Source organism: Ictidomys tridecemlineatus, chromosome 12 (assembly GCF_052094955.1).
Source record: "Ictidomys tridecemlineatus isolate mIctTri1 chromosome 12, mIctTri1.hap1, whole genome shotgun sequence".
In the NCBI taxonomy this organism is placed as follows: domain Eukaryota; kingdom Metazoa; phylum Chordata; class Mammalia; order Rodentia; family Sciuridae; genus Ictidomys; species Ictidomys tridecemlineatus.
Genome location: NC_135488.1, coordinates 54,354,270 through 54,372,803, shown reverse-complemented (window position 1 = coordinate 54,372,803; position 18,534 = coordinate 54,354,270). Strand labels below are relative to the sequence as shown.

The following is an 18,534-nucleotide window of genomic DNA, read 5'->3' as shown; positions in this document are numbered from 1 at the left end:
CCCTGCAAAAAAATAAAGGTGTAATGAGGTATTCTGATTAATTAAATTTTATGTCTATTGTATTTAAGCAAATGATATATATTTAAAACAATGATATGTAAACAAAAAAAAGAACTCTGGTAAAATGCCTGACTTTAACTTCTTGCCTTAATTTGACAAGATCTGCTGGGGCCATCATCTGAGTTGCATCTTAGACATAATCCAAGATATGGAAAAGTTTTAAGGCTGAGTAGGGACAATGTTAGCAATCTTTTTTTCTTTTCTTTTCATTTTCCCCTCTCTTCCCTTCTTTCTCCCTTCCTTCTGTTTCTTTCCTTCTTTATTCCCAGGGCTAGGCATGAATGAATGGAACCCAGAATCTAGATTATGCTAGACAGGCAGTCTATCACTGAGCTACACCCAGCCCTAGAAATCTTTTTTATTTACTTTTATTTTTTTATGATAACTTCCTTGCCCTGGTAGTAGTGGTAGTGGTTGTTCACATTATACTTTATTTTGTGTTATTCTACTCATAGCTTCTATGATTATGATTTGCTTCCTCCTCAAATTCATGAAGGAATATATAAAACTAGGAGAGTGGAAATTTTAAATTAGTTTGAATTCTTAAAGATGTCCTTCGCATTTGAACATCTTGAAGAGGGAATGTAGAAGCAGAACCAAACTGTATATTGGCCTCTCCTCTCCAAGACCATCTGGTAAAATGTAGAATATGGCCAAACTGTGACACTGGCAAAATTTTCACTTATGACTAGTTCTCTTCTTTGAACCTCTCTTTCTCAGTTCTTTAGTTTTTCCTTCTTCTCAGGAGCCACCAATAGATGCCTAAACCTTTCCTGCAGTCCACTTGGGGGAAAAACAGAAACAAGTATTAAATCTACTCACTATCACAGAGAGATTACCTCCTAACTTCCGCTTCTTCAGCTTTATTTTTAGGAGCTTTGTTCATTTCCTCTAAGAAATCTGCTTTAAATTAATCCCCTACCCACAGGAACCATACATTAGTATTGTGGATAAATTGTCCCCAAACCTGCCCTGGAAATCCAGCAACTTTCCCTGGTGCCGCTTGCACTGAAATTACTTTGTTGCCAACTGACCTCTTCTCTAATTTTCCTTCCATTCCTTGGGATCCCACATGGGCTCCAGAGTAAGCCACAGGTCTTGGCTCTTTTTCAGACTTCACTTGGTCTATTTCCAAGAACAGAAACCTGGCCAGGGGTTTTCAATTAGCTGCCCTCAGGCATCTTAAGATCTCATCAGAAATGCACTATACAGTTGCATAAGGAAGTGGAATAACAACAACCAAGGCAGTAAATTATTAAGTGACAAAAGGACAAATGTTTCAGGAAACCAGAGCGGGAAGACAGTGCAATGGCAGGGAGTGGGGTACTTGAGTAGGGGTCTACAGTCTGGGTTAATAAGTGCCGAAAAGAAGGAGAAGAGAAGAAAAGGGCATTTCAGTTCACAGGGACAGGCTGAGCAAAGACAGGTCTGAGGGTGGAAATGCTCAGGAATTTCAGAGACAGATGGGCACGGTGAGAGTAATAAGAAGTGACTGTGGGAAATAAGGCAGGCTTGGTGTGAGGACTGCCAGTGCCAAGCTTCTACAGCAGGTGGAGATAAGAAAGCAAAAGAGGAGAGTTTATCATGGTTTAAAATCACTCAGTGTCCCCTTAAAACTTTACCTCCTCAAGACCCATCTTGGGGAGCAATTAGTTAAGTAGCCTTACTACTAAACATGGCAACAGAGAGAGTGACATTCAAATAAAACTTCCTAGATTCACCTGCTGGACTTTGTCACCCCTTTGCTCTTATCCCTCAGCCCACAGACAGCCATGTGCACACTGTCACCTTTAGAGATCATCTTTATGAAATGACCTTACACACACACTGCATGGACAGTGGGTTTCCTTTTTCACCTGAACAATCCTTGGATCCCAACATGGTGGCAACCTTGCTGAAGGCAGGCACTACTCTATTCCTTTCTGTTTTATTGAAAAAATATTTGAAGGCCTAAGGGGAATGGGAAACCGAATAAGATTAATGAATTGAGAGAAGAGGAAATTAATTTTTATTTTCATAAATGGGAAAAACTCTAAAGGAAAATGGAAAAATAATGTTTGGGTATATTTTTAAAGCATATCTTTATTTTTATTTAGCACTTGTCAATTTTGCGTTTAAGATCTGTTTTCAAATGTTTTCATGATGTAGCTCTTGAATCTTAGGAAAGACAGAGTCCTGGTCTATACTCTGACACTGCCCACTCCCACCCCAGCCTCGAAGAACCAAGGCTGTACCATGAAGTGCCCAATGAATGCAGGCTATTGATAAGAAAGAACTTACTGATTTTGGCATTGAGTCGCAGAAGATGTAATCAGGGAAAGTGTTCTATAGTTTGTGGTATCCATTGGGCACCTCAAAACATGGGGAGAACTGACTCTGTCTGACTTTGTGCATACCTTTTTGCTATTATTATACCACATAACGAAGTTTGAGAAGACAAACCTCAGAGCCTTAAATGGCATCTGGAGGCTGAGTCAGTTCCACATGGCAATGCAATTATCTCAGCTTGTTTCAGTCTGCTGAGAGGTAGCAATAATATTTCAACAGTGTTCCATTGCATTAAAATGTTTTGATACCTGTTGGAATAGCATTGCCTTAATGTTAATAAATCCATAATGGTCACACAGGCAGGGGTGGCGTATGAATCACTCTGGAAGGGATATCCATTAATCAGCTCCTTGGGGCTGATTTCTTTATTCATTCCCTCCTAGGGTTTAGCATCTGTGAAGAAGGAGACTTAGCTTTTTTTATAGCCATCTAGTATCTAAATTTTAAAATCTTTCCCCCTATGATGGTCAAATCCAGGTTATCAACACAGACGAATGAAATCTAACACATGGACAATCCAAAGTTATTCATACTTTTTTAAAAAAGTCTTTTTGTTTTTGCAATGTGTTTTATATTCAAATGTGGATATAGAACTAGGCCAGTGTTTGATTTGATGACTTGACTTTAAAAAAAAAAAAGTGTTTAAACTTCTAGTGAAAACTTGATTGGTCTAGGAAACTGCCTAATTTTGTTACTTACTTCTGATGCTCAACCCCTTTGGACCCAACTCACAAATTTCTCTTCTTCAGACTCATTCTGGAGTAGATATATGTAGTAAAGTCAAAAGGTTTCTCAGAAGTGAACTAAATACCTAAGATGCTAGTGATGCAAATGTCCAGTTATAGTTCTAAGAAGCCTAACAGTGCCATCTGTCTAAGTTAGAAGAGTATGCTGTATGGCTAGCTTGTTGATGTGTGGCTGCCACATAAAATCACTTTTGCAAATGTGTCCTTTAAACAAGAGACAGATCATGTTATTGAAATATACAGCAAAAAGAGCATCCTTAGTGAGTTTGTCCTTTATGCAAATTGATGTTTGACATTTGGCCTCTTCCTTATGAAAGAATTACCTTGATGATCGACTAAATGGTAAATTTTTTTTATATTTAAGATCTGCAATAAGTTTGTTATACCTTCCTTGTGTTCTGATGATGGGACAGAAAAAGAAGATTCACATTGTCATCAAAGGATTCTCAGCTCTCTTTTAAAATGTCAAATCAAATGGAGAAGATTCTTTGTTTGTTTGTTTCAAGGTTGGTTGACCTTTATCAGAAAGTAAATCTGGAAAGGAAATTATCCTTTTTGGAGCCATTATAAAGCTGTTATACAAAGGAGAGATTTTATCCTCTTAGACAGGACTTGGACCCTTATGGAGAATCCTTGCAATTGGATAGGAGATAACTTTCCATGTTCCATAGCACAGTATAGTGAGTATAGAGGATTTTGAATATTCTCATCTCAAACAAAATGTTCAAGGTTATAGACATACTAATTACCCCGACTTAGTCATTAGATATTATGTACATATATTGAAATGTTGCACTGTACCCCATGCATATGTATGGTTTTCACATCAATTGGTTTTTTAAGTAAAATCCTTGAAGATCACCATTGGTGATCAGCTTCCACTGTTCATATTATGAACACTTGCCTGGCACCCACAGTGCAGTGTGCACCAAGCACTGGAACATGGTGATCACAAACATGGCAGAGAACTCACTGCCCTGGGGAACTTACAGCAATTTGACACCTGCCTATAAACCATCCAAAGCACAGTGGAATGGTCACCATGAGCTTGTGCTAGCCAATATCTGCTTCATGGCAAGAGCCCTGGTCAGCTGGGTGGTTCTGAGATGACTGTGCAAAAAACAGATGATTTGGATAAGGAAGAAGAGCCCGTGTGGCGTGGTAGGAATCAGAGTGAAAACCAAATCACAGTGCAGCCAGCAATTTCTATCCCCTTTCTCCTTACCCTTCCATTATGACTGCTCAGTTTATCACCAATTCTTCTTTCATAGGCCTCTTGCAAGGTTCTCCTCTTTTGTATATCACCACTAATGCCCTTTCTAAGACCTCAATACCACCTAACCAAGCAGCTTCAAAATCAACAGCATTTGTTTCTTCCAGTTGTACTATTTAGCACCTAACCATATTTCTCAAAATACCTTTCCATCATGTTTATTTTTGCTTATAAAGTGAAGCCAAATCAAACACACCAAGCAAGACTTTCCTGTTCCTGGTGAGTCTACCACAAATTCTTGTGCCTGGCATGTCTTTAGGAACCCTCAGCAGTGGGTTCTTTCTTATAACAGATTTTATTTTTCTCAACTTTTTTATATTCTGTTTTTCAGTCTCAGGAAATAGAATTCTTTCATCCTCACCAAAAGGTCTTGAGTATTTCTGGCAAAATCTGTCTAGACCTCACTACCTCTCAGAACTTTTCTTGGGTTTGCTGGACTCTTCCTGTGTTCTGGTTATAAATCAGTTACTCTCAGTGTCACTTCTTTTGTGCCTTCTGGATACCACTTGAGGGCCCTCTTGGTCATGGTGAGTTGATCACTTTAGTATAGTAACTAATCCATACCTGGGACTGGATTAGGCACCTGCCTGGTGCACTTTGGTGTCTAATATGAAGAACTAGCCACACCTCCTGCCAAGAAAGGGAATAATGCTTGCAAAACACAAGCCTGTGAGTGATGAATGGTTAACTGAGACTTTTGTGAACACTAAAATCCTAATTAAATATGATTTAATTCTGCTTATAGTGGCAGAAAAGGGTTCTTACAGTTCTTTTGTCTGATTACATCACTTGCTACATTAAGTTCATTAGGGATGTTAGGCAGTGAATAAAGGCCAAAGGAAATGAACCGTTTTTAATGAATGAAGAATAGTATGGAGGCCATTTACTAGCCAAGATGAATAGTAGCAATAAACTATGGATTCATTTCCTTGACACTCTGTTTAAATGCATGTCTGTTGCCTGTTCTACTAAGAATCATGAATCTGAGGAATGAGCGTTACTGTTTTTTTGAAACTACTTTGGGTAAGAATACTACCTATTTGTTAATCTTAAAATTCTTGAATTGTAGTTTATGAATGTTTTTGAGAGCTTCTTATCCAGTTGGGATGAGGAGAATGTTTCATGCGTCTTTCTGTCTCATTTAGATAATCAGGAAGCTTCTTCAAAAATGGAAGGGTACCTATTCCATGCCAGCTCCCTTTAGGAAACATGCATAAAGCCTTCCTCATTGCACTGACTTGGAGCTTGGGTTACTTGTATCAAAGGCTTTTGCATAGATTTGTGACTGTGGAAGATAAACCATTCCAAAGTTTAAAATTATGCACTGTTTTCAAAGAGGTAGCCATTGCACTTTTGTAGGAATTTTAATTTAACAGAGAAATGAAAGGAAAGCAGTCACATCTTTCCATCATTGCCTAACACCTTTAAAAGTATATTTTAAAATTCATACCACTTGGATATTCATGCCTATGGCCTTCAAAACTTTTTCTTCTATCTACTCCGCTTGCCAATCTCGAGGAGAAACCACAGTGCAGATAGTAATTAAGAGACTGCTGGTTTCTTCCACAAAATGGGCTTTATATTTGAAAAATTGCCTTTTCATACTCCTTCCTTGTAAAGAGCTCTGCTCCATGCCATTGCTGCCTTCTCCATTTGATACATGCTCACTAGGACATTAGTGTTTAAATAGAAGCTGACTATACTAGGATTTGTTTTTTCTAGTTTCTGGCTATCAGAAGTCAAATTAATTTTATTTCTGTATTAAACGCACGCACACACACACACACACACACACACACACACACACACACACGGGCTGGAGATATAACTCAGTTGGTAGAGTGCTTGCCTTGTATGCACAAGGCCCTGGGTTCAATCCACATCACCATAAAAAATTAAACACACACACACACACACACACACACACACACACACACACACTAAAAAATAATTAAAAAATTATAAAGGACTCCTGAGTTTTGGCCTTGGGTAGAGTTTTAAAGGTTGAAGCCTGGTGGGAGAAGCTTTCTTTGTCATATCTCACCTCCCCAGCAAGCCTACCAGTTCTGCTTTGGAAATCTCTCTCTAACTTATCCTTTCCTCTCCACACCACCTGATACTGGCCCAGATAATCTTTATTTTGGTCCTGCTGCAAGACCCCTCTCTGTCCATCTGACATCTGCAAGCTACCTCTTGCATTCCATCTCATCATCATAGTTTCTTCCTAACAAAGCTGCCAGGGATATCTCTCCTAAAGATTGGAAGTTGAGTATCTGCTTCCTGCATACATTAGCAGGTATGCATTGAACAGTTTAGAAATATGATCCACCCATGGTTTGACCCTGACCTTCTGTTGTTGATAAAGAGACATTAAATGGTACAAGGAGTATAGTAGAGAAAATAGGAAAGTGAGGACATTTAATAAGCCTGGATTCCATAGTTGGCCCTTTGATATGTGCTAAGCATTTAATGCTATAAACAATCATTTGCAGGGGCATTATTCATCTACCCAACCATCCTTCATCCATTCATTCATCCAACCATTCAACCATTCATACATTTTTGATTCACTTATTCATTCAACAGATATTTTTGTACCTATTATGTGCTAGCACAGTTCAGAATCAAGGCTGCTGTTCTCATGTAGTTCATATTTTTAGAGAGATAGGCATTAGGCAATATTATCTGAAGATTATCATTCAAATGTCACAGTGAATAAGGGTCACATTTTTTGTCATGCACTAATGCACTCAAAATTGTGCTTAGGAAATTTGCACTCCATGGAATATATAGAATAGAAGGAGATGGGAAGAGTGAAGGCACCTGTTGAGAGGAACTTGTATCAGGCAAAGCCTAATGTGGATCCGTGGAAATTATGAGGAAGGACAGATATTAGAATGTTTAGGATGACGAATCCTTGGCTTCTGGCCACTGAATGGATAGAGAGAGAGAAAAATTGGAGGAGACTCAAAAATGACTGCCGTTTTAGGTTTAGAGAATTGGGTGCGTGGATTTCCCTTCACGAACATGTTTTGAGAATTGAGGGAAATGGAAAAGGATGAGTTCTGTACTGTCATATTGACTTACAAACATCACATAATTAGAGACACACAGCTATAGCACTGTGCACTGGTCTATAGCATTGTTTGTAGGCATGAAATGAGTATTTGCCATTTCTCACAGCGCAAAGTGAGCCTTTGAAGCAAAGGCAAATTAATTTATGCTGGGGGAGGGGGGAGATGATGAAAAACAAATAAGCAAACAAAACAGCAATCACTGCAGAAATCTGTGATTAACAGAGCTCACTCTTTTCATATTTAGGGACTCTTTTTTTTTTTTTTTTTTCTTTTTAAAGTCTCTTTCTGCCATTTCTGATCATTTGGCCTTGTTTTTGTGTTTGGCTTTCACTGTTAGTCACTTTGACCCAATTAACCTTCCTTCCTAATCAATAAATGAGACTGTGCTTCCTGCAGAGGGGTTGAACAAAAGAGATACAGCTTTCCATTTCCCCAAAGCCCTCAGGTCACTTCTGTGGCGGGGAGGGTGGTACACTGGCTACCCTGAATTCTGGAAGCAAGGATGGAGGAGGTGCTGTTTCTCTGTGCATTCCTTAGCCAAGAGGGCTCCTGCTGTGCTGCTGTTCCTGCCCAGGGATTGATCACAAATTTTTAAAAGGGATCCTGGACTGAGGTTGAAAGGAAAAGGCCAACAGAGGGGAAATGGTAAGTCAGCACCAACCTTAATATACTGATGTAGATTTCTTCCAGTTGGGATTTCAGTACTTACCCCAAATGCCCCATCCAGGTGTGAACAGGCTTCCTACCACTGTGGATGCAGCAGTTTTGGAAGACACCCACAGGAAGATGTTCTGGAGACTGTATTTAAGACGGTACTGTTACACCTGGCTCAATTTCCTCCTTTTGGTTTGGTTGATTGACTGATTTCCTTTTTCACTTCTTTTGTATGTGTGAAACATGGAGGCTAGCAGTGACCAATTCTCAGTTCTTCTTCCCCCAGAGTCTATATTGCCAATAGAACTCTTCCCTAGACCCTGAACCCACCTGGGGAGCAGAAGCTAGATAGGAATCTGCAAGTCATAGGTTCTTGGGATCACTCTAGAAGGATTCCAGGTGAGACACACATAGTAGCAGGCAGGCTTTGGTTGGGAAAGTTGAGAATCCTAGAGATAAGCCTACAGTGCAGGCACTAGTAACCTAGACTATTTTCTGAAGAAAACAGTGTGTCTCTTTGAGAATCACGATTTTTAAGCGGTTTCAATTTCTTCATCCTTGTTCTATTTTCTTCTACCCCTCCCCCCCCTTAAGCATTTAATCATCCCTTGGTAATAGCCTTTAGCAAATCTCCTGTGTGAGGGTTAAGATGACTTCCTCACAAGGGTGGTTTTGAAGATCAGGGAGGGTCCTGTTGACCTGGAAACAAGAGAGAGTGGTGACCTGGTCTGGATCTTTTCTTTAAATAGGATTATAGTAAACTATGGCTGGGAGGGGGTATGGGGTTGTTCTGACATACCAGGCCCCATTTTCTTGAAACATTTCTATTTTGATAAGGTTTCTCATGATTTCAAATAATAGTACTCTTAAGGGATTACTCTTATCTTTTTTTTTTTCTTTTGAGGGTTATGGATTAATTGTAAGGCCATCAATTTTGTGCATTCATCTAAATGTTAAGAGTTTCAAAAATGGCATTTAACATCTAACTTGGTCCTGAAACCTTTGCAATACAGCATGGACACAAACGTGCACACACACACACACACACACACACACACATACACACACATACCCCACATACAAGCTTTTGTTTTCTTCACATTTCATAGGGGAAGAAACAAAGGCTGAGCATTTAGGGGAGTTTTCTCCTAGGGATCAGACTAGTAACTGGCTGAGACAGGAATGAAGGGCAGGGGTGTATTGCTCAGCTCAATTTACTGTATAGTCAGAGGTGAGCTGGTTCAGCAGTTTACACTTGGGGTCCTGATGTACTAAAGGAGGCTATGAGGATGAAGGAAGAGCCTGCAGGGCACAGCCTAGGGCTGCTCATCACCATTGCCACCAGGGCAGCTTGGCTTTCATGTGTCTTCCAATTGTGACTCTAGGTATCATTTCATTTGGAAAAAATAAAATGTGATATTCTAGCTTTTTAAAAGTTTAAAAACCACCACACTTTTGGTTACTTTCTATAGCTGTATCAGATTCTGCTTTATTAACTAACTCTGAATTTGTCAATGTACATGTCTTTGATTCTAAGCTGTTGACCCCACACTGAAGACCGTTAAGGTTTTAAAGTATGTGTTTTAAAAGTGCTTCGTGGTGACCATGAAATATTCCAAGTGTCATGATTCAGACAAACTTTGTAAAGTGCTTGAAGAAGTATGGTAGTTGACACATTTGAGATTTCCAAATGTGAGTTCGCTTTTATAGTTCAGAGGTGGCTTTTCCCAGGAATGCTCATCAGGGAAACCTTTTTTGGCTGGGGATTAAACCCAGGGACACTTAACCACTGAGCGACATCCCTGGCTCATTCTATGTATTTATTTTGAAACAGGGTCTCCCTAAGTTGCTTAGGGCCACACAAAGTTGCTGAGGCTGGTTTTGAATTTGTAATCCTCCTGCCTCAGCCTCCAGGGTTGCTGGGATTATAGATATGCACCATCATACCCAGCAGGAAACCTTTCAATGTGAGGCATTGGATTAGGGACAGAATCACAAAACTGCCACATGGGGCAGTATACTATACTAAAAGGAAAATTGAGACAGCAGTAGAAGTAGTTTTGATTTTATTGAAAAGAATGGCCCCAGCCAAGAGAGACTTTGGCTCAGTCAAGTCTGAGAGAAGTACAAGTAAAATGAGTTTGACCAAGTGGAAAATGGGTGCTCTGAATCATTGTCCACACTGTTTCCCTGACCACTAGATCAAACATGTACATGACTATGCTTTGTGGGATCCTGGGAGGTAATTTAACAGAGGTACTTAATTCTGACCCTCAGGCTGTGCAATACAATGAGAGCAAGGGAACAAGAAATGGAAAGATGAAAGAGAGTCTTCTGTCATAGACTCTGCAGGCTGTGATGGGGAGAACCCTACTCTGGATACTGGGAAAACTGGTTCCTGCCCCACTAGCCTTGCAGTATCCATCTGAGAACAGCTCTGCTCTCTGCTCCCTGATGGATCAAGTGTGTTCTCCTGGCCATCAGACTCTGCAGGACTTCCTTCCCTTCCTGTGCCTCCAGGAGAGCATCAGGCCTATCACACCTGATAGTGTCTAAACCACCTGCTTAGCCCCCTCCACCCAACTCTCACATCCAGCCCACAGACGTAGCTGCCCCTCCTACCTGGGTCATTCTGTGCACGCCAGAACATCTAGCCCCAGGTGGCAGTATGTTTCAGCTCAAATACCTCCACATTCATAAAATGCTCTTTGCTCACTTGGGCTACTTGTTCAAAGGCATTTAAAAAGCTCCACATGAGTATTTAGGATGATCAGAGTGATGGTGCTGCTAGCAGCTGCCATGTGTGAAAACACCATCACCATTGCTGCCTTGCCCCCATACTACTAGGTCAGATGTTCATCTCGAAAATTCTGGTATTGAAGTTTCCACTGAGTTCTTCCTTCTTGGATTTTCAGAAGGATTCTTTGTGTCCAATTCATTTTACCCCACCCTCTCTAAACTGAATTTTTGTTTCTGCCTTTCTTCAATTCTATTCCAGATTTTTAAATCTGAGACTGATCTTTGTTAGGTGTCAAGGCCAAACGGATGTACCTGCCAACAATAGCCCTGGGAGGTGGAACTGATGCTGCTCCTGCAGCCTCCAATTCAAAGCTATATAAATAATGCATCTTCCCCCCAGCATGCTCAGGCCTAGCTAGTGAGTGCCCTGCTTGGAAATCCAGGACCTTAATCAGAACACCATTTCTACCAGCAGAGAGAAGAATGACGTGTTGATTCCTTTTTGTATCTTTTCTCACTTTACTTGTCCAGTAGTACACGGAAGTGTGTAGAATTCTATGTTTATTGTACATTTAATGAACTGAGCAGAGCCCAGGAAAAGGAGCACTGCATTTAGAATCAGATCTGTGATTTTTGTCCATATTGCAGTGTCAACCTGTGGTCATTCATTCAGTCCTAAACATTCTAACTCAGTTTTTTAATCTGTAAAATAATTGCAATAATATTCCTCTTGCCTTCTGGGTATCACATGAGGGAAAACATGTTGATTGTTACTAACGGCATTCATTTAGATTTCTGCAGTATCATGGAAATCTCTGGAAAGCAAATTTGGAGGGCAGTGGACAGATGAGGCAGTGAGGCTTGAGCATCACCCTTTCTTTCCCAAGAATTCAGAAGCTCCACTGGATTCAAGGCACAATTTCCAGACTCTAATCTGAAACACCTTAGTTCTGTGGACTCTTGATAGGTTTTCTATTAAGGCAGGATTTTTTTTTTAATATGCATTGTTTAGTTGTAGTTGGACACAATACCTTTATTTTATTTATTTTTATGTGGTGCTGAGGATCGAACCCAGGGCCTCACACTTGCTAGGCAAGCGCTCTACTGATGAGCTACAACCCCAGCCCTAACCCAGGATTCTTTATGCAAACTGATGGGAAAATAGAAGTGAAAGGTTTGGGGAAAAAAAAAAAAAAGATTTCTTTACTACACTACTTTTCAGAGCCTTTATTTATGCTTTAGTATTTGTAGATTTCCAAGAGGAGGGAGACAATGTACAGTTGTATTAATCAGTTTTGGGTTAACAAAATACTTGAGGCACATAACTTTATAAAAAGAAAAAGGTTATTTAGTTCACAGGGTAGGAGGTCCAAAGGCATGACTCCTGCATTTTTCCCTTCCTGGTAAAGACTGCATCACACCATGGCCGTCAGCCATGGTGGGAGCAGGTGTGGAAATGTGATCAGGTCTTGAAAAGGAACAGAGAGAAAGAAGATGGATGGGTTCCAGCTAGCTCCTTTCATTACAGTCCTCTTGCAAGACTCAACAGGTCACATAAGAACTCAAAAGATTGCACATGAACTACCTATACCTCTAGTGACCTTAGAACCTCCTGTCAGGCCCCACCTCCCAAAGCCACCTCTCAATAGCATAACCCTGCAGAGCAAACTGCAAATCATAATGGGCCTTTGATGGACAAATGCCATACTTAAACCCTAGCAACAGTCCTCCCAGATTTATTGGGATACAATAACCTTTTCTTAGGAACACTTTAGATGACTAATATCCTTGCAGATTTTTTTTCAATTTTTTTTTAGTTGTAGATGGACACAATATCTTATTATCTATCTATCTATCTATCTATCTATCTATCTATCTATCTATCTATCTATCTATCTTTCTATTTAATGTGGTGCTGAGGATTGAACCCAGTGCCTCACCTGTACAAGGCAAGAGCTCTACCACTGAGCCACAACCCCAGCCCCCTTGCAGATTTTGTTGTTAGAACATACTAAAGACAGGATATAACTCAGTGCTAACTCTATGGTATGCATACTCTAAGTAATCAGAAAGTAAAGAGTATGGCCCAGAATAGAGTTTGTGGAGAAAGAGACTGGTCCTGAAAGGACCAAGGGAATTTTTACATGTAGAGAAGAGAGGCTATGAGCAATGTTGTCTCATTTCTTCTTCTTCTTTTTTTAATATATATATATATATATATATATATATATATATATATATATATTTAGTTGTAGATGGACACAGTACCTTTATTTTATTTCTGTGTGGTGCTGAGAATCAAACCCAGTGCCCTCCACATGTGAAGCAAGCACTCTACCCCTGAGTTACAATCCCAGCCCCTCAGTTTTTCTTCTTGACCTAAAAGAATTCTACTATCTCCATTTTACACAGGAGAAGAAGAAAGGTTAAATAATCTGCTCAGAATCACAAAGCTATCAAGAAGTAGAGGGGATGTTTAACTCCAGAATCTCTGCTGTTTGTTACAAAGTGACGCCATGGAGGTAGCCCCAGGACCTAACTGGCAGCCATGAGTAGTGCCTGTCAGAAGTGATGCTGGGAAGAATGAAAAGTACTGGGTTGCAGAGGATCTTGGGAATCCGCCTTGAAGCTTCAATGTTTAGGACAGCACACAGAATGTGCATGCACACACTTGTGTTGTTGTACAATGCAGAAGACATCCAATGGAGGGGCCAAGTAGGGGCTACATCAACCCAGAAAGAGGTGCATATTAAAAAATTTGCATAAAACGCCATACAGTTAGTAGTGGCTCTGATTTTTTTGTTTGTTTTTTAATTTATTTTATTATTTTATTTTTTTTTGTTTTGTTTTAGATGCACACAATACCTTTATTTTTATTATTATGTGGTGCTGAGGATTGAACCCAGTGCCTTCCACGTGCGAGGTGAGCGCTCTACCACTGAGCTACTCCCCAGCCCCGTGGCTCTGATTCATTGAAGAAAAGAGAGACTTTTAAATTCCTCATGCACCCTTTGCTTCCAGCAAACTCATAGAACAGAAATTTGTCATGATGAGCTTAAAAGAGACATACTTAAGAAGAAAACATTTAGAGTACTTACTGGCAACGATCATTGTCTGTGCTTCATTTGTTTCACTCATTTGTGGTAGAAATCATGGTTTTGGCACTTAATAGTTTAGAGTACACCATCCTACATCTACCAAGGAGTGACGTGGGAAAAGTTAATGTTAGCTAGCCTGTACTCATAGTTGTGAAGAAAATAATTATTCTAAGTATTTATTTTTGATTAAATTAATAGATCAGCTGCTTGCTTGATTTATTTGTGAATATTATTTATTTAGAAATAAATAAGAACTCAAGTTTGTCAATATGTTTGTTTTACTTTACAAGGACAGGTAAAGAATGAGGCAATTTTTAGATCAGTGGCTTTGAAACAGTTCAGGAGGTGGGAATTCAATTGGATGTAGTAAGTACCTAATTATTTAGGGAATAGGGGGGCTAAAAACAATTCTAACAATATTCATTTGTTATTTGGAGGAGACCAACTATGTTTTAACAATGGGACTTGTGTGTTTTACCTATATACACTTTAAGAATCGCTAGATACACATATTTGCAAGTAGTAGTTCAAATTCATCCAGTCACTAATACTGACAATATTTGTTTAGTGTTTCAGATGTGTTACATTCTACATCTCATTTCAGAATCATCATAACATCCATGTAAGTACAAATAAGAAAACTGAGATATGGAGAGGTGGAATAACTTGTCTTGGATTCCTCAGCTAATTTGTAGGACAACCACCCTTCAAATCACACCTCAGAGATCACACTCATATAAAACCGTGGCACACCTGGGTTCAACTTCATCACCAGCAACCCATACAAGTTTCCATTGCACTCCTTAAGTAGTGCTGGAATTTGCAGAATGGAAGTGCATGCTGAAGCTTCATAACTAGATATCTTGTACCTCACCTATTATGTTATATTACCAAAATGAGTAAAGTTTTAGGGCACTTTGATAATTTGCTTTGAAATTTATTTTAATTTATATTTCTATTAATTTATTTTTCTCTTTAGTTGCCGTTTTGTCTTCTTTGTAGGCCCTATGCTATTCTCATTGGTGCTCCCATAGAGACCCATCTCCCTTAGCATGACTGCACAGTTTATCTTTTTTACCCTGTTTACTAGCCTATGAAATCTCACTGTTCAAGGGGCCCATCTCTTCAACATCACACTAAATCTTTGCTAATGTATTTGTAGCCAGTAATGTTTCAATATTACCCTTTTCAGTGGTAGCTTTGGAGACACCAGCTTTCTGTACTCCTAAACATATGCCATGTAGATGGGTGTCCATTATGCCTGCCCTGCTTTGATTGGAATTTTCTAAGTGGTAACTTCCAGAGCTATTTCAACTTGAAACAGTATAGCCATAGATAACCCTGAACTCATATGTCACTTCCACATCAGATTTGAACTTCTTCACCTTTCTGAGCCTCATTTTACTTCTCAGTACAATGAGAGTGGTGACCTCTCACTTGTGGGATTATTGAGATTTAAGAATATGATGTATACACAGCCCAGCATAATGAATTCTTATAACTGAGATTACATAATAATTGCAAATGAACTGGAGTTTACTCGGGTTTTTCCTTTTAATATTGTACCAAAGCTTTATCAGCCACCCTAACTAGAAAGGTGTCCCGAATTTATCATTAAGAAGAACCAGGATAACCATGTAGCCAGTTTATGTGCTGTGTCTTAAATCTGATCTAGCAGAAACAGAAGAAAACCAAGATTTCCTGAATATTAACTATTTCAGTGGTAGCTTTGGAGACAACAGCTTTCTGTACTCCTAAACATACTCCATGTAGGTAGGTGGGTGTCCAGTATTGTCTGCTCCACATGTGTTGTGGAGTAATGCTGGACAGGAGGAGATAAGATGCTCCTTCTTCTACCCAAGCCATTAGGAATGATGCCTTTGAAATCCTTATGAATCAGGGCAACATTCCCTTTCTATTACAATGCTTGGATTTATATCAGCCTTCTTAAAGATTTGTATTAAAGATCAGATTTGTATTAAAGATTTGTATTAAAGATTAGATTTCGGGAGGTGTTTTTTTTTATTCTGTAGGAATGGAAGAAGCAAGGGAGGGATATTTATTGGTAGAATCTAGAGGGCAATGCAGCAAGGCTTTCCACCAGCATTGAAGGAGGTGGGGAGGCTGGAAGGATCCCCACATGTAAAGGCCCATGGGCTCCTGTCATGTGTATCCTGGGAGACTCTTAAAGTTTCTCAACCTGTCCTCAGTTTATTACCCTGTGACACTGAGAGTTTTGTGCCCACTTCACTGGCTCACAAGTTCCAAAGGGGCATGAGAATATCCTCTTGAAAATGGTTTATGTACTGTGGAACTCTATAGAACAGTAAGAGATGGCTGTGATCCTGGGTCTCCATGCCCCAGATCCACAGCTTTAGGTCAAGTCCCCGAGTTTCTTCATGCTGTTCCAGGAACAGATGGGAAATCAAAGTCCTCCTGACTTCTAATTTTGACATCCTGTATGGTTTGAAAACAAAGCTTATACACTTTTGCAGATACCCCTCAGAAGGAAGGGAGGGGGGTGTTGCAGACCAGGCTGTTTAGAAAGCACAGTTGTTATTTATGTTTCCCTGTCTCTTCTGCAGTCACCCCACTGTGCTTTTAAGGAGGATCTGGGAGGAAGAACTGAACCCCTGCAGTGAGGAGTAATGAGTTTCCCTAGCTTTTTTGTGAACCAGCTCTTTGGAAAGCTAACCTTCTCCCCAGGCACTCACTACTAATTAAGAGGAGGGGTGGCCCTGTTGGTAGATAGCTACTGAAGCAGTTCTCCAATTCTTTTCATCACTCGCACATCAACTTCTCTTTTTCTTCTTAACTCTCTGTGAGTAGTCATGCTTGGGAGGAGCTGACTGTGGACTCAGATACAGGGACAAGACAGTGTAGCTACAGGACTCAGATTCCCTGCATGGTCTGGTGCAGAGTCTGCAATCTGCCTGCCTGGGTTTGAACCCCTGTCCTGCCAACTGATTGTGCATCTTTGGATATATTACTTGGGTAATATGCAAACTCAGCTTTACCACCTGTAGAACAGAGAAAGCATTACCGCCTTCAATGGATTATTTTGAGAACCAGGTGAGATTACTTATGTAAATTGCATAATGCTCAGTGTACAATTGGCTCTCAGTAACTGGCCTTTGTGGATATTTTAATCAGTCCCTTATTTAGCAAATGATTATTGCCCATCAGTTTAGTGCAGGACGAGGTGTTAGTGTGGAGGATGTTACAGAAAACATGCCAGATTTTCAGGGACCCTAAACTACCAGAGGGATAGATCTCTGTTAAAAACAAAAGACACGTATATGAGCCATGTCATTGGAGAAGACATCTTCTATGGATGAGAAAGTGTTTTTCTACCATCTTTCAGAGTGGTGCAGTTCAGAGAACTGAATGGAGAAGGAGGCAAGGAAATTTGCACAATCAAAAGTTTATCCCAGTACATGGTCAAGACACTCTTGTGACTGCAATTTCCTGCAGTTTCTCCAGTAAATTTGATAAACGCGGAAAAGAGATCTCAAGCTCCTCCAGCATACTGCTGGCTCTGTACCTGGGCCCTGTGTGATTATTTCAGTCTGAGAACTGCAGCCTTCTGGTTTTCTCTCCCACAACATCATTTTAAAGCATAGCCTTCCAAATGCCATTCCTCTTCTGAAGCCAATATATTTTTTACAGTTGGAGTTAGCTGCAATGTCTTTCACAGCTCGCAAGTCATTGGGAAGATTTGATGTTCATTCTGCTAAAATATTGCTGCCTGAAGACTCAACTGTGAAATGCAGCTGTCTTGTGTGCTGGCGCTGAGCAGCATTCCCGACACACACATAGCCATACACACATGTGTAAATGCACATGTACTCATATACATAGGGTAGACTTTTTTTTTTAATGAATGCTATATTTATTATGTGAGGAGATTCTACTCAATCATAGGTATCATTTTTACCTACTTTGAGGATACGGTAGTCAAAAAGAATCAAGGCCCTACACATATAGTGTGTGTCTTTTGTGTGTGAGAGAGGGACAGACAGACATAAACCAACAGAGATACGGAGTACACTTTCATTTAGAAAATTATTTGCCATATGTTTAACTTCTTAAGCCATGACCTCCCCACCAGATAGTTGAAACTCTTTAAAATGAGATATTATTTATGGGAAACAGACTTTAGAAAAGACAATCCTAGGTTCATATGCTGGTTGTGTCACTTTATAAGTTCTATGAACCTGGAAAAATTGCTATACTTATCAAAGTATACTCACACATTTGTAAAAGTGCCTCTTACCTCCTATAATTTTTCTTAGAATCAAAGGCACCCATATAAGTAAAAATGTTCTTTGTTCCAATGACTGACAAACATTGAGAAATAATAGTTCCTAGCTCTTCTCTATAGACTTTCCTTTGGTCTCTAGGATTTATATGATTAGGATAATGAAAACTTTCTTGCATATTCCTGCTTAGAAAGCCATGGAATTTCCTGATTTGGCTCTGACTTGCAACTCCTAGACCCCCTTTTATGAGACAGAGATAACTCAAGGCCCTCTTTCAAGCTGCCCCCACTTGCTAGT

General features: G+C 39.8%; 1 protein-coding gene across 5 annotated transcripts in view; it reads left to right on the top strand.

The window, feature by feature from the left end:
• Ctnna2 (catenin alpha 2) overlaps positions 1-18,534 on the top strand; it is a 1,061,169-nt gene that overhangs the window by 459,690 nt on the left and 582,945 nt on the right. Inside the window, exons 1-2 of one of the 5 annotated variants that reach the window (XM_078028944.1) lie at positions 7,943-8,129; positions 8,212-8,296. The exons of 3 other annotated variants lie outside the window; for them this stretch is intronic. Coding sequence is in view for 1 of the 2 variants with exons in the window: in XM_078028943.1 (XP_077885069.1) it covers positions 8,127-8,129 (3 nt within the window). In the remaining variant the exon portion in view is untranslated. Of the gene's footprint in view, positions 1-7,941; positions 8,130-8,211; positions 8,297-18,534 lie in introns of those variants that run through there. One more of the 5 variants, XM_078028943.1, reaches the window with a different exon arrangement.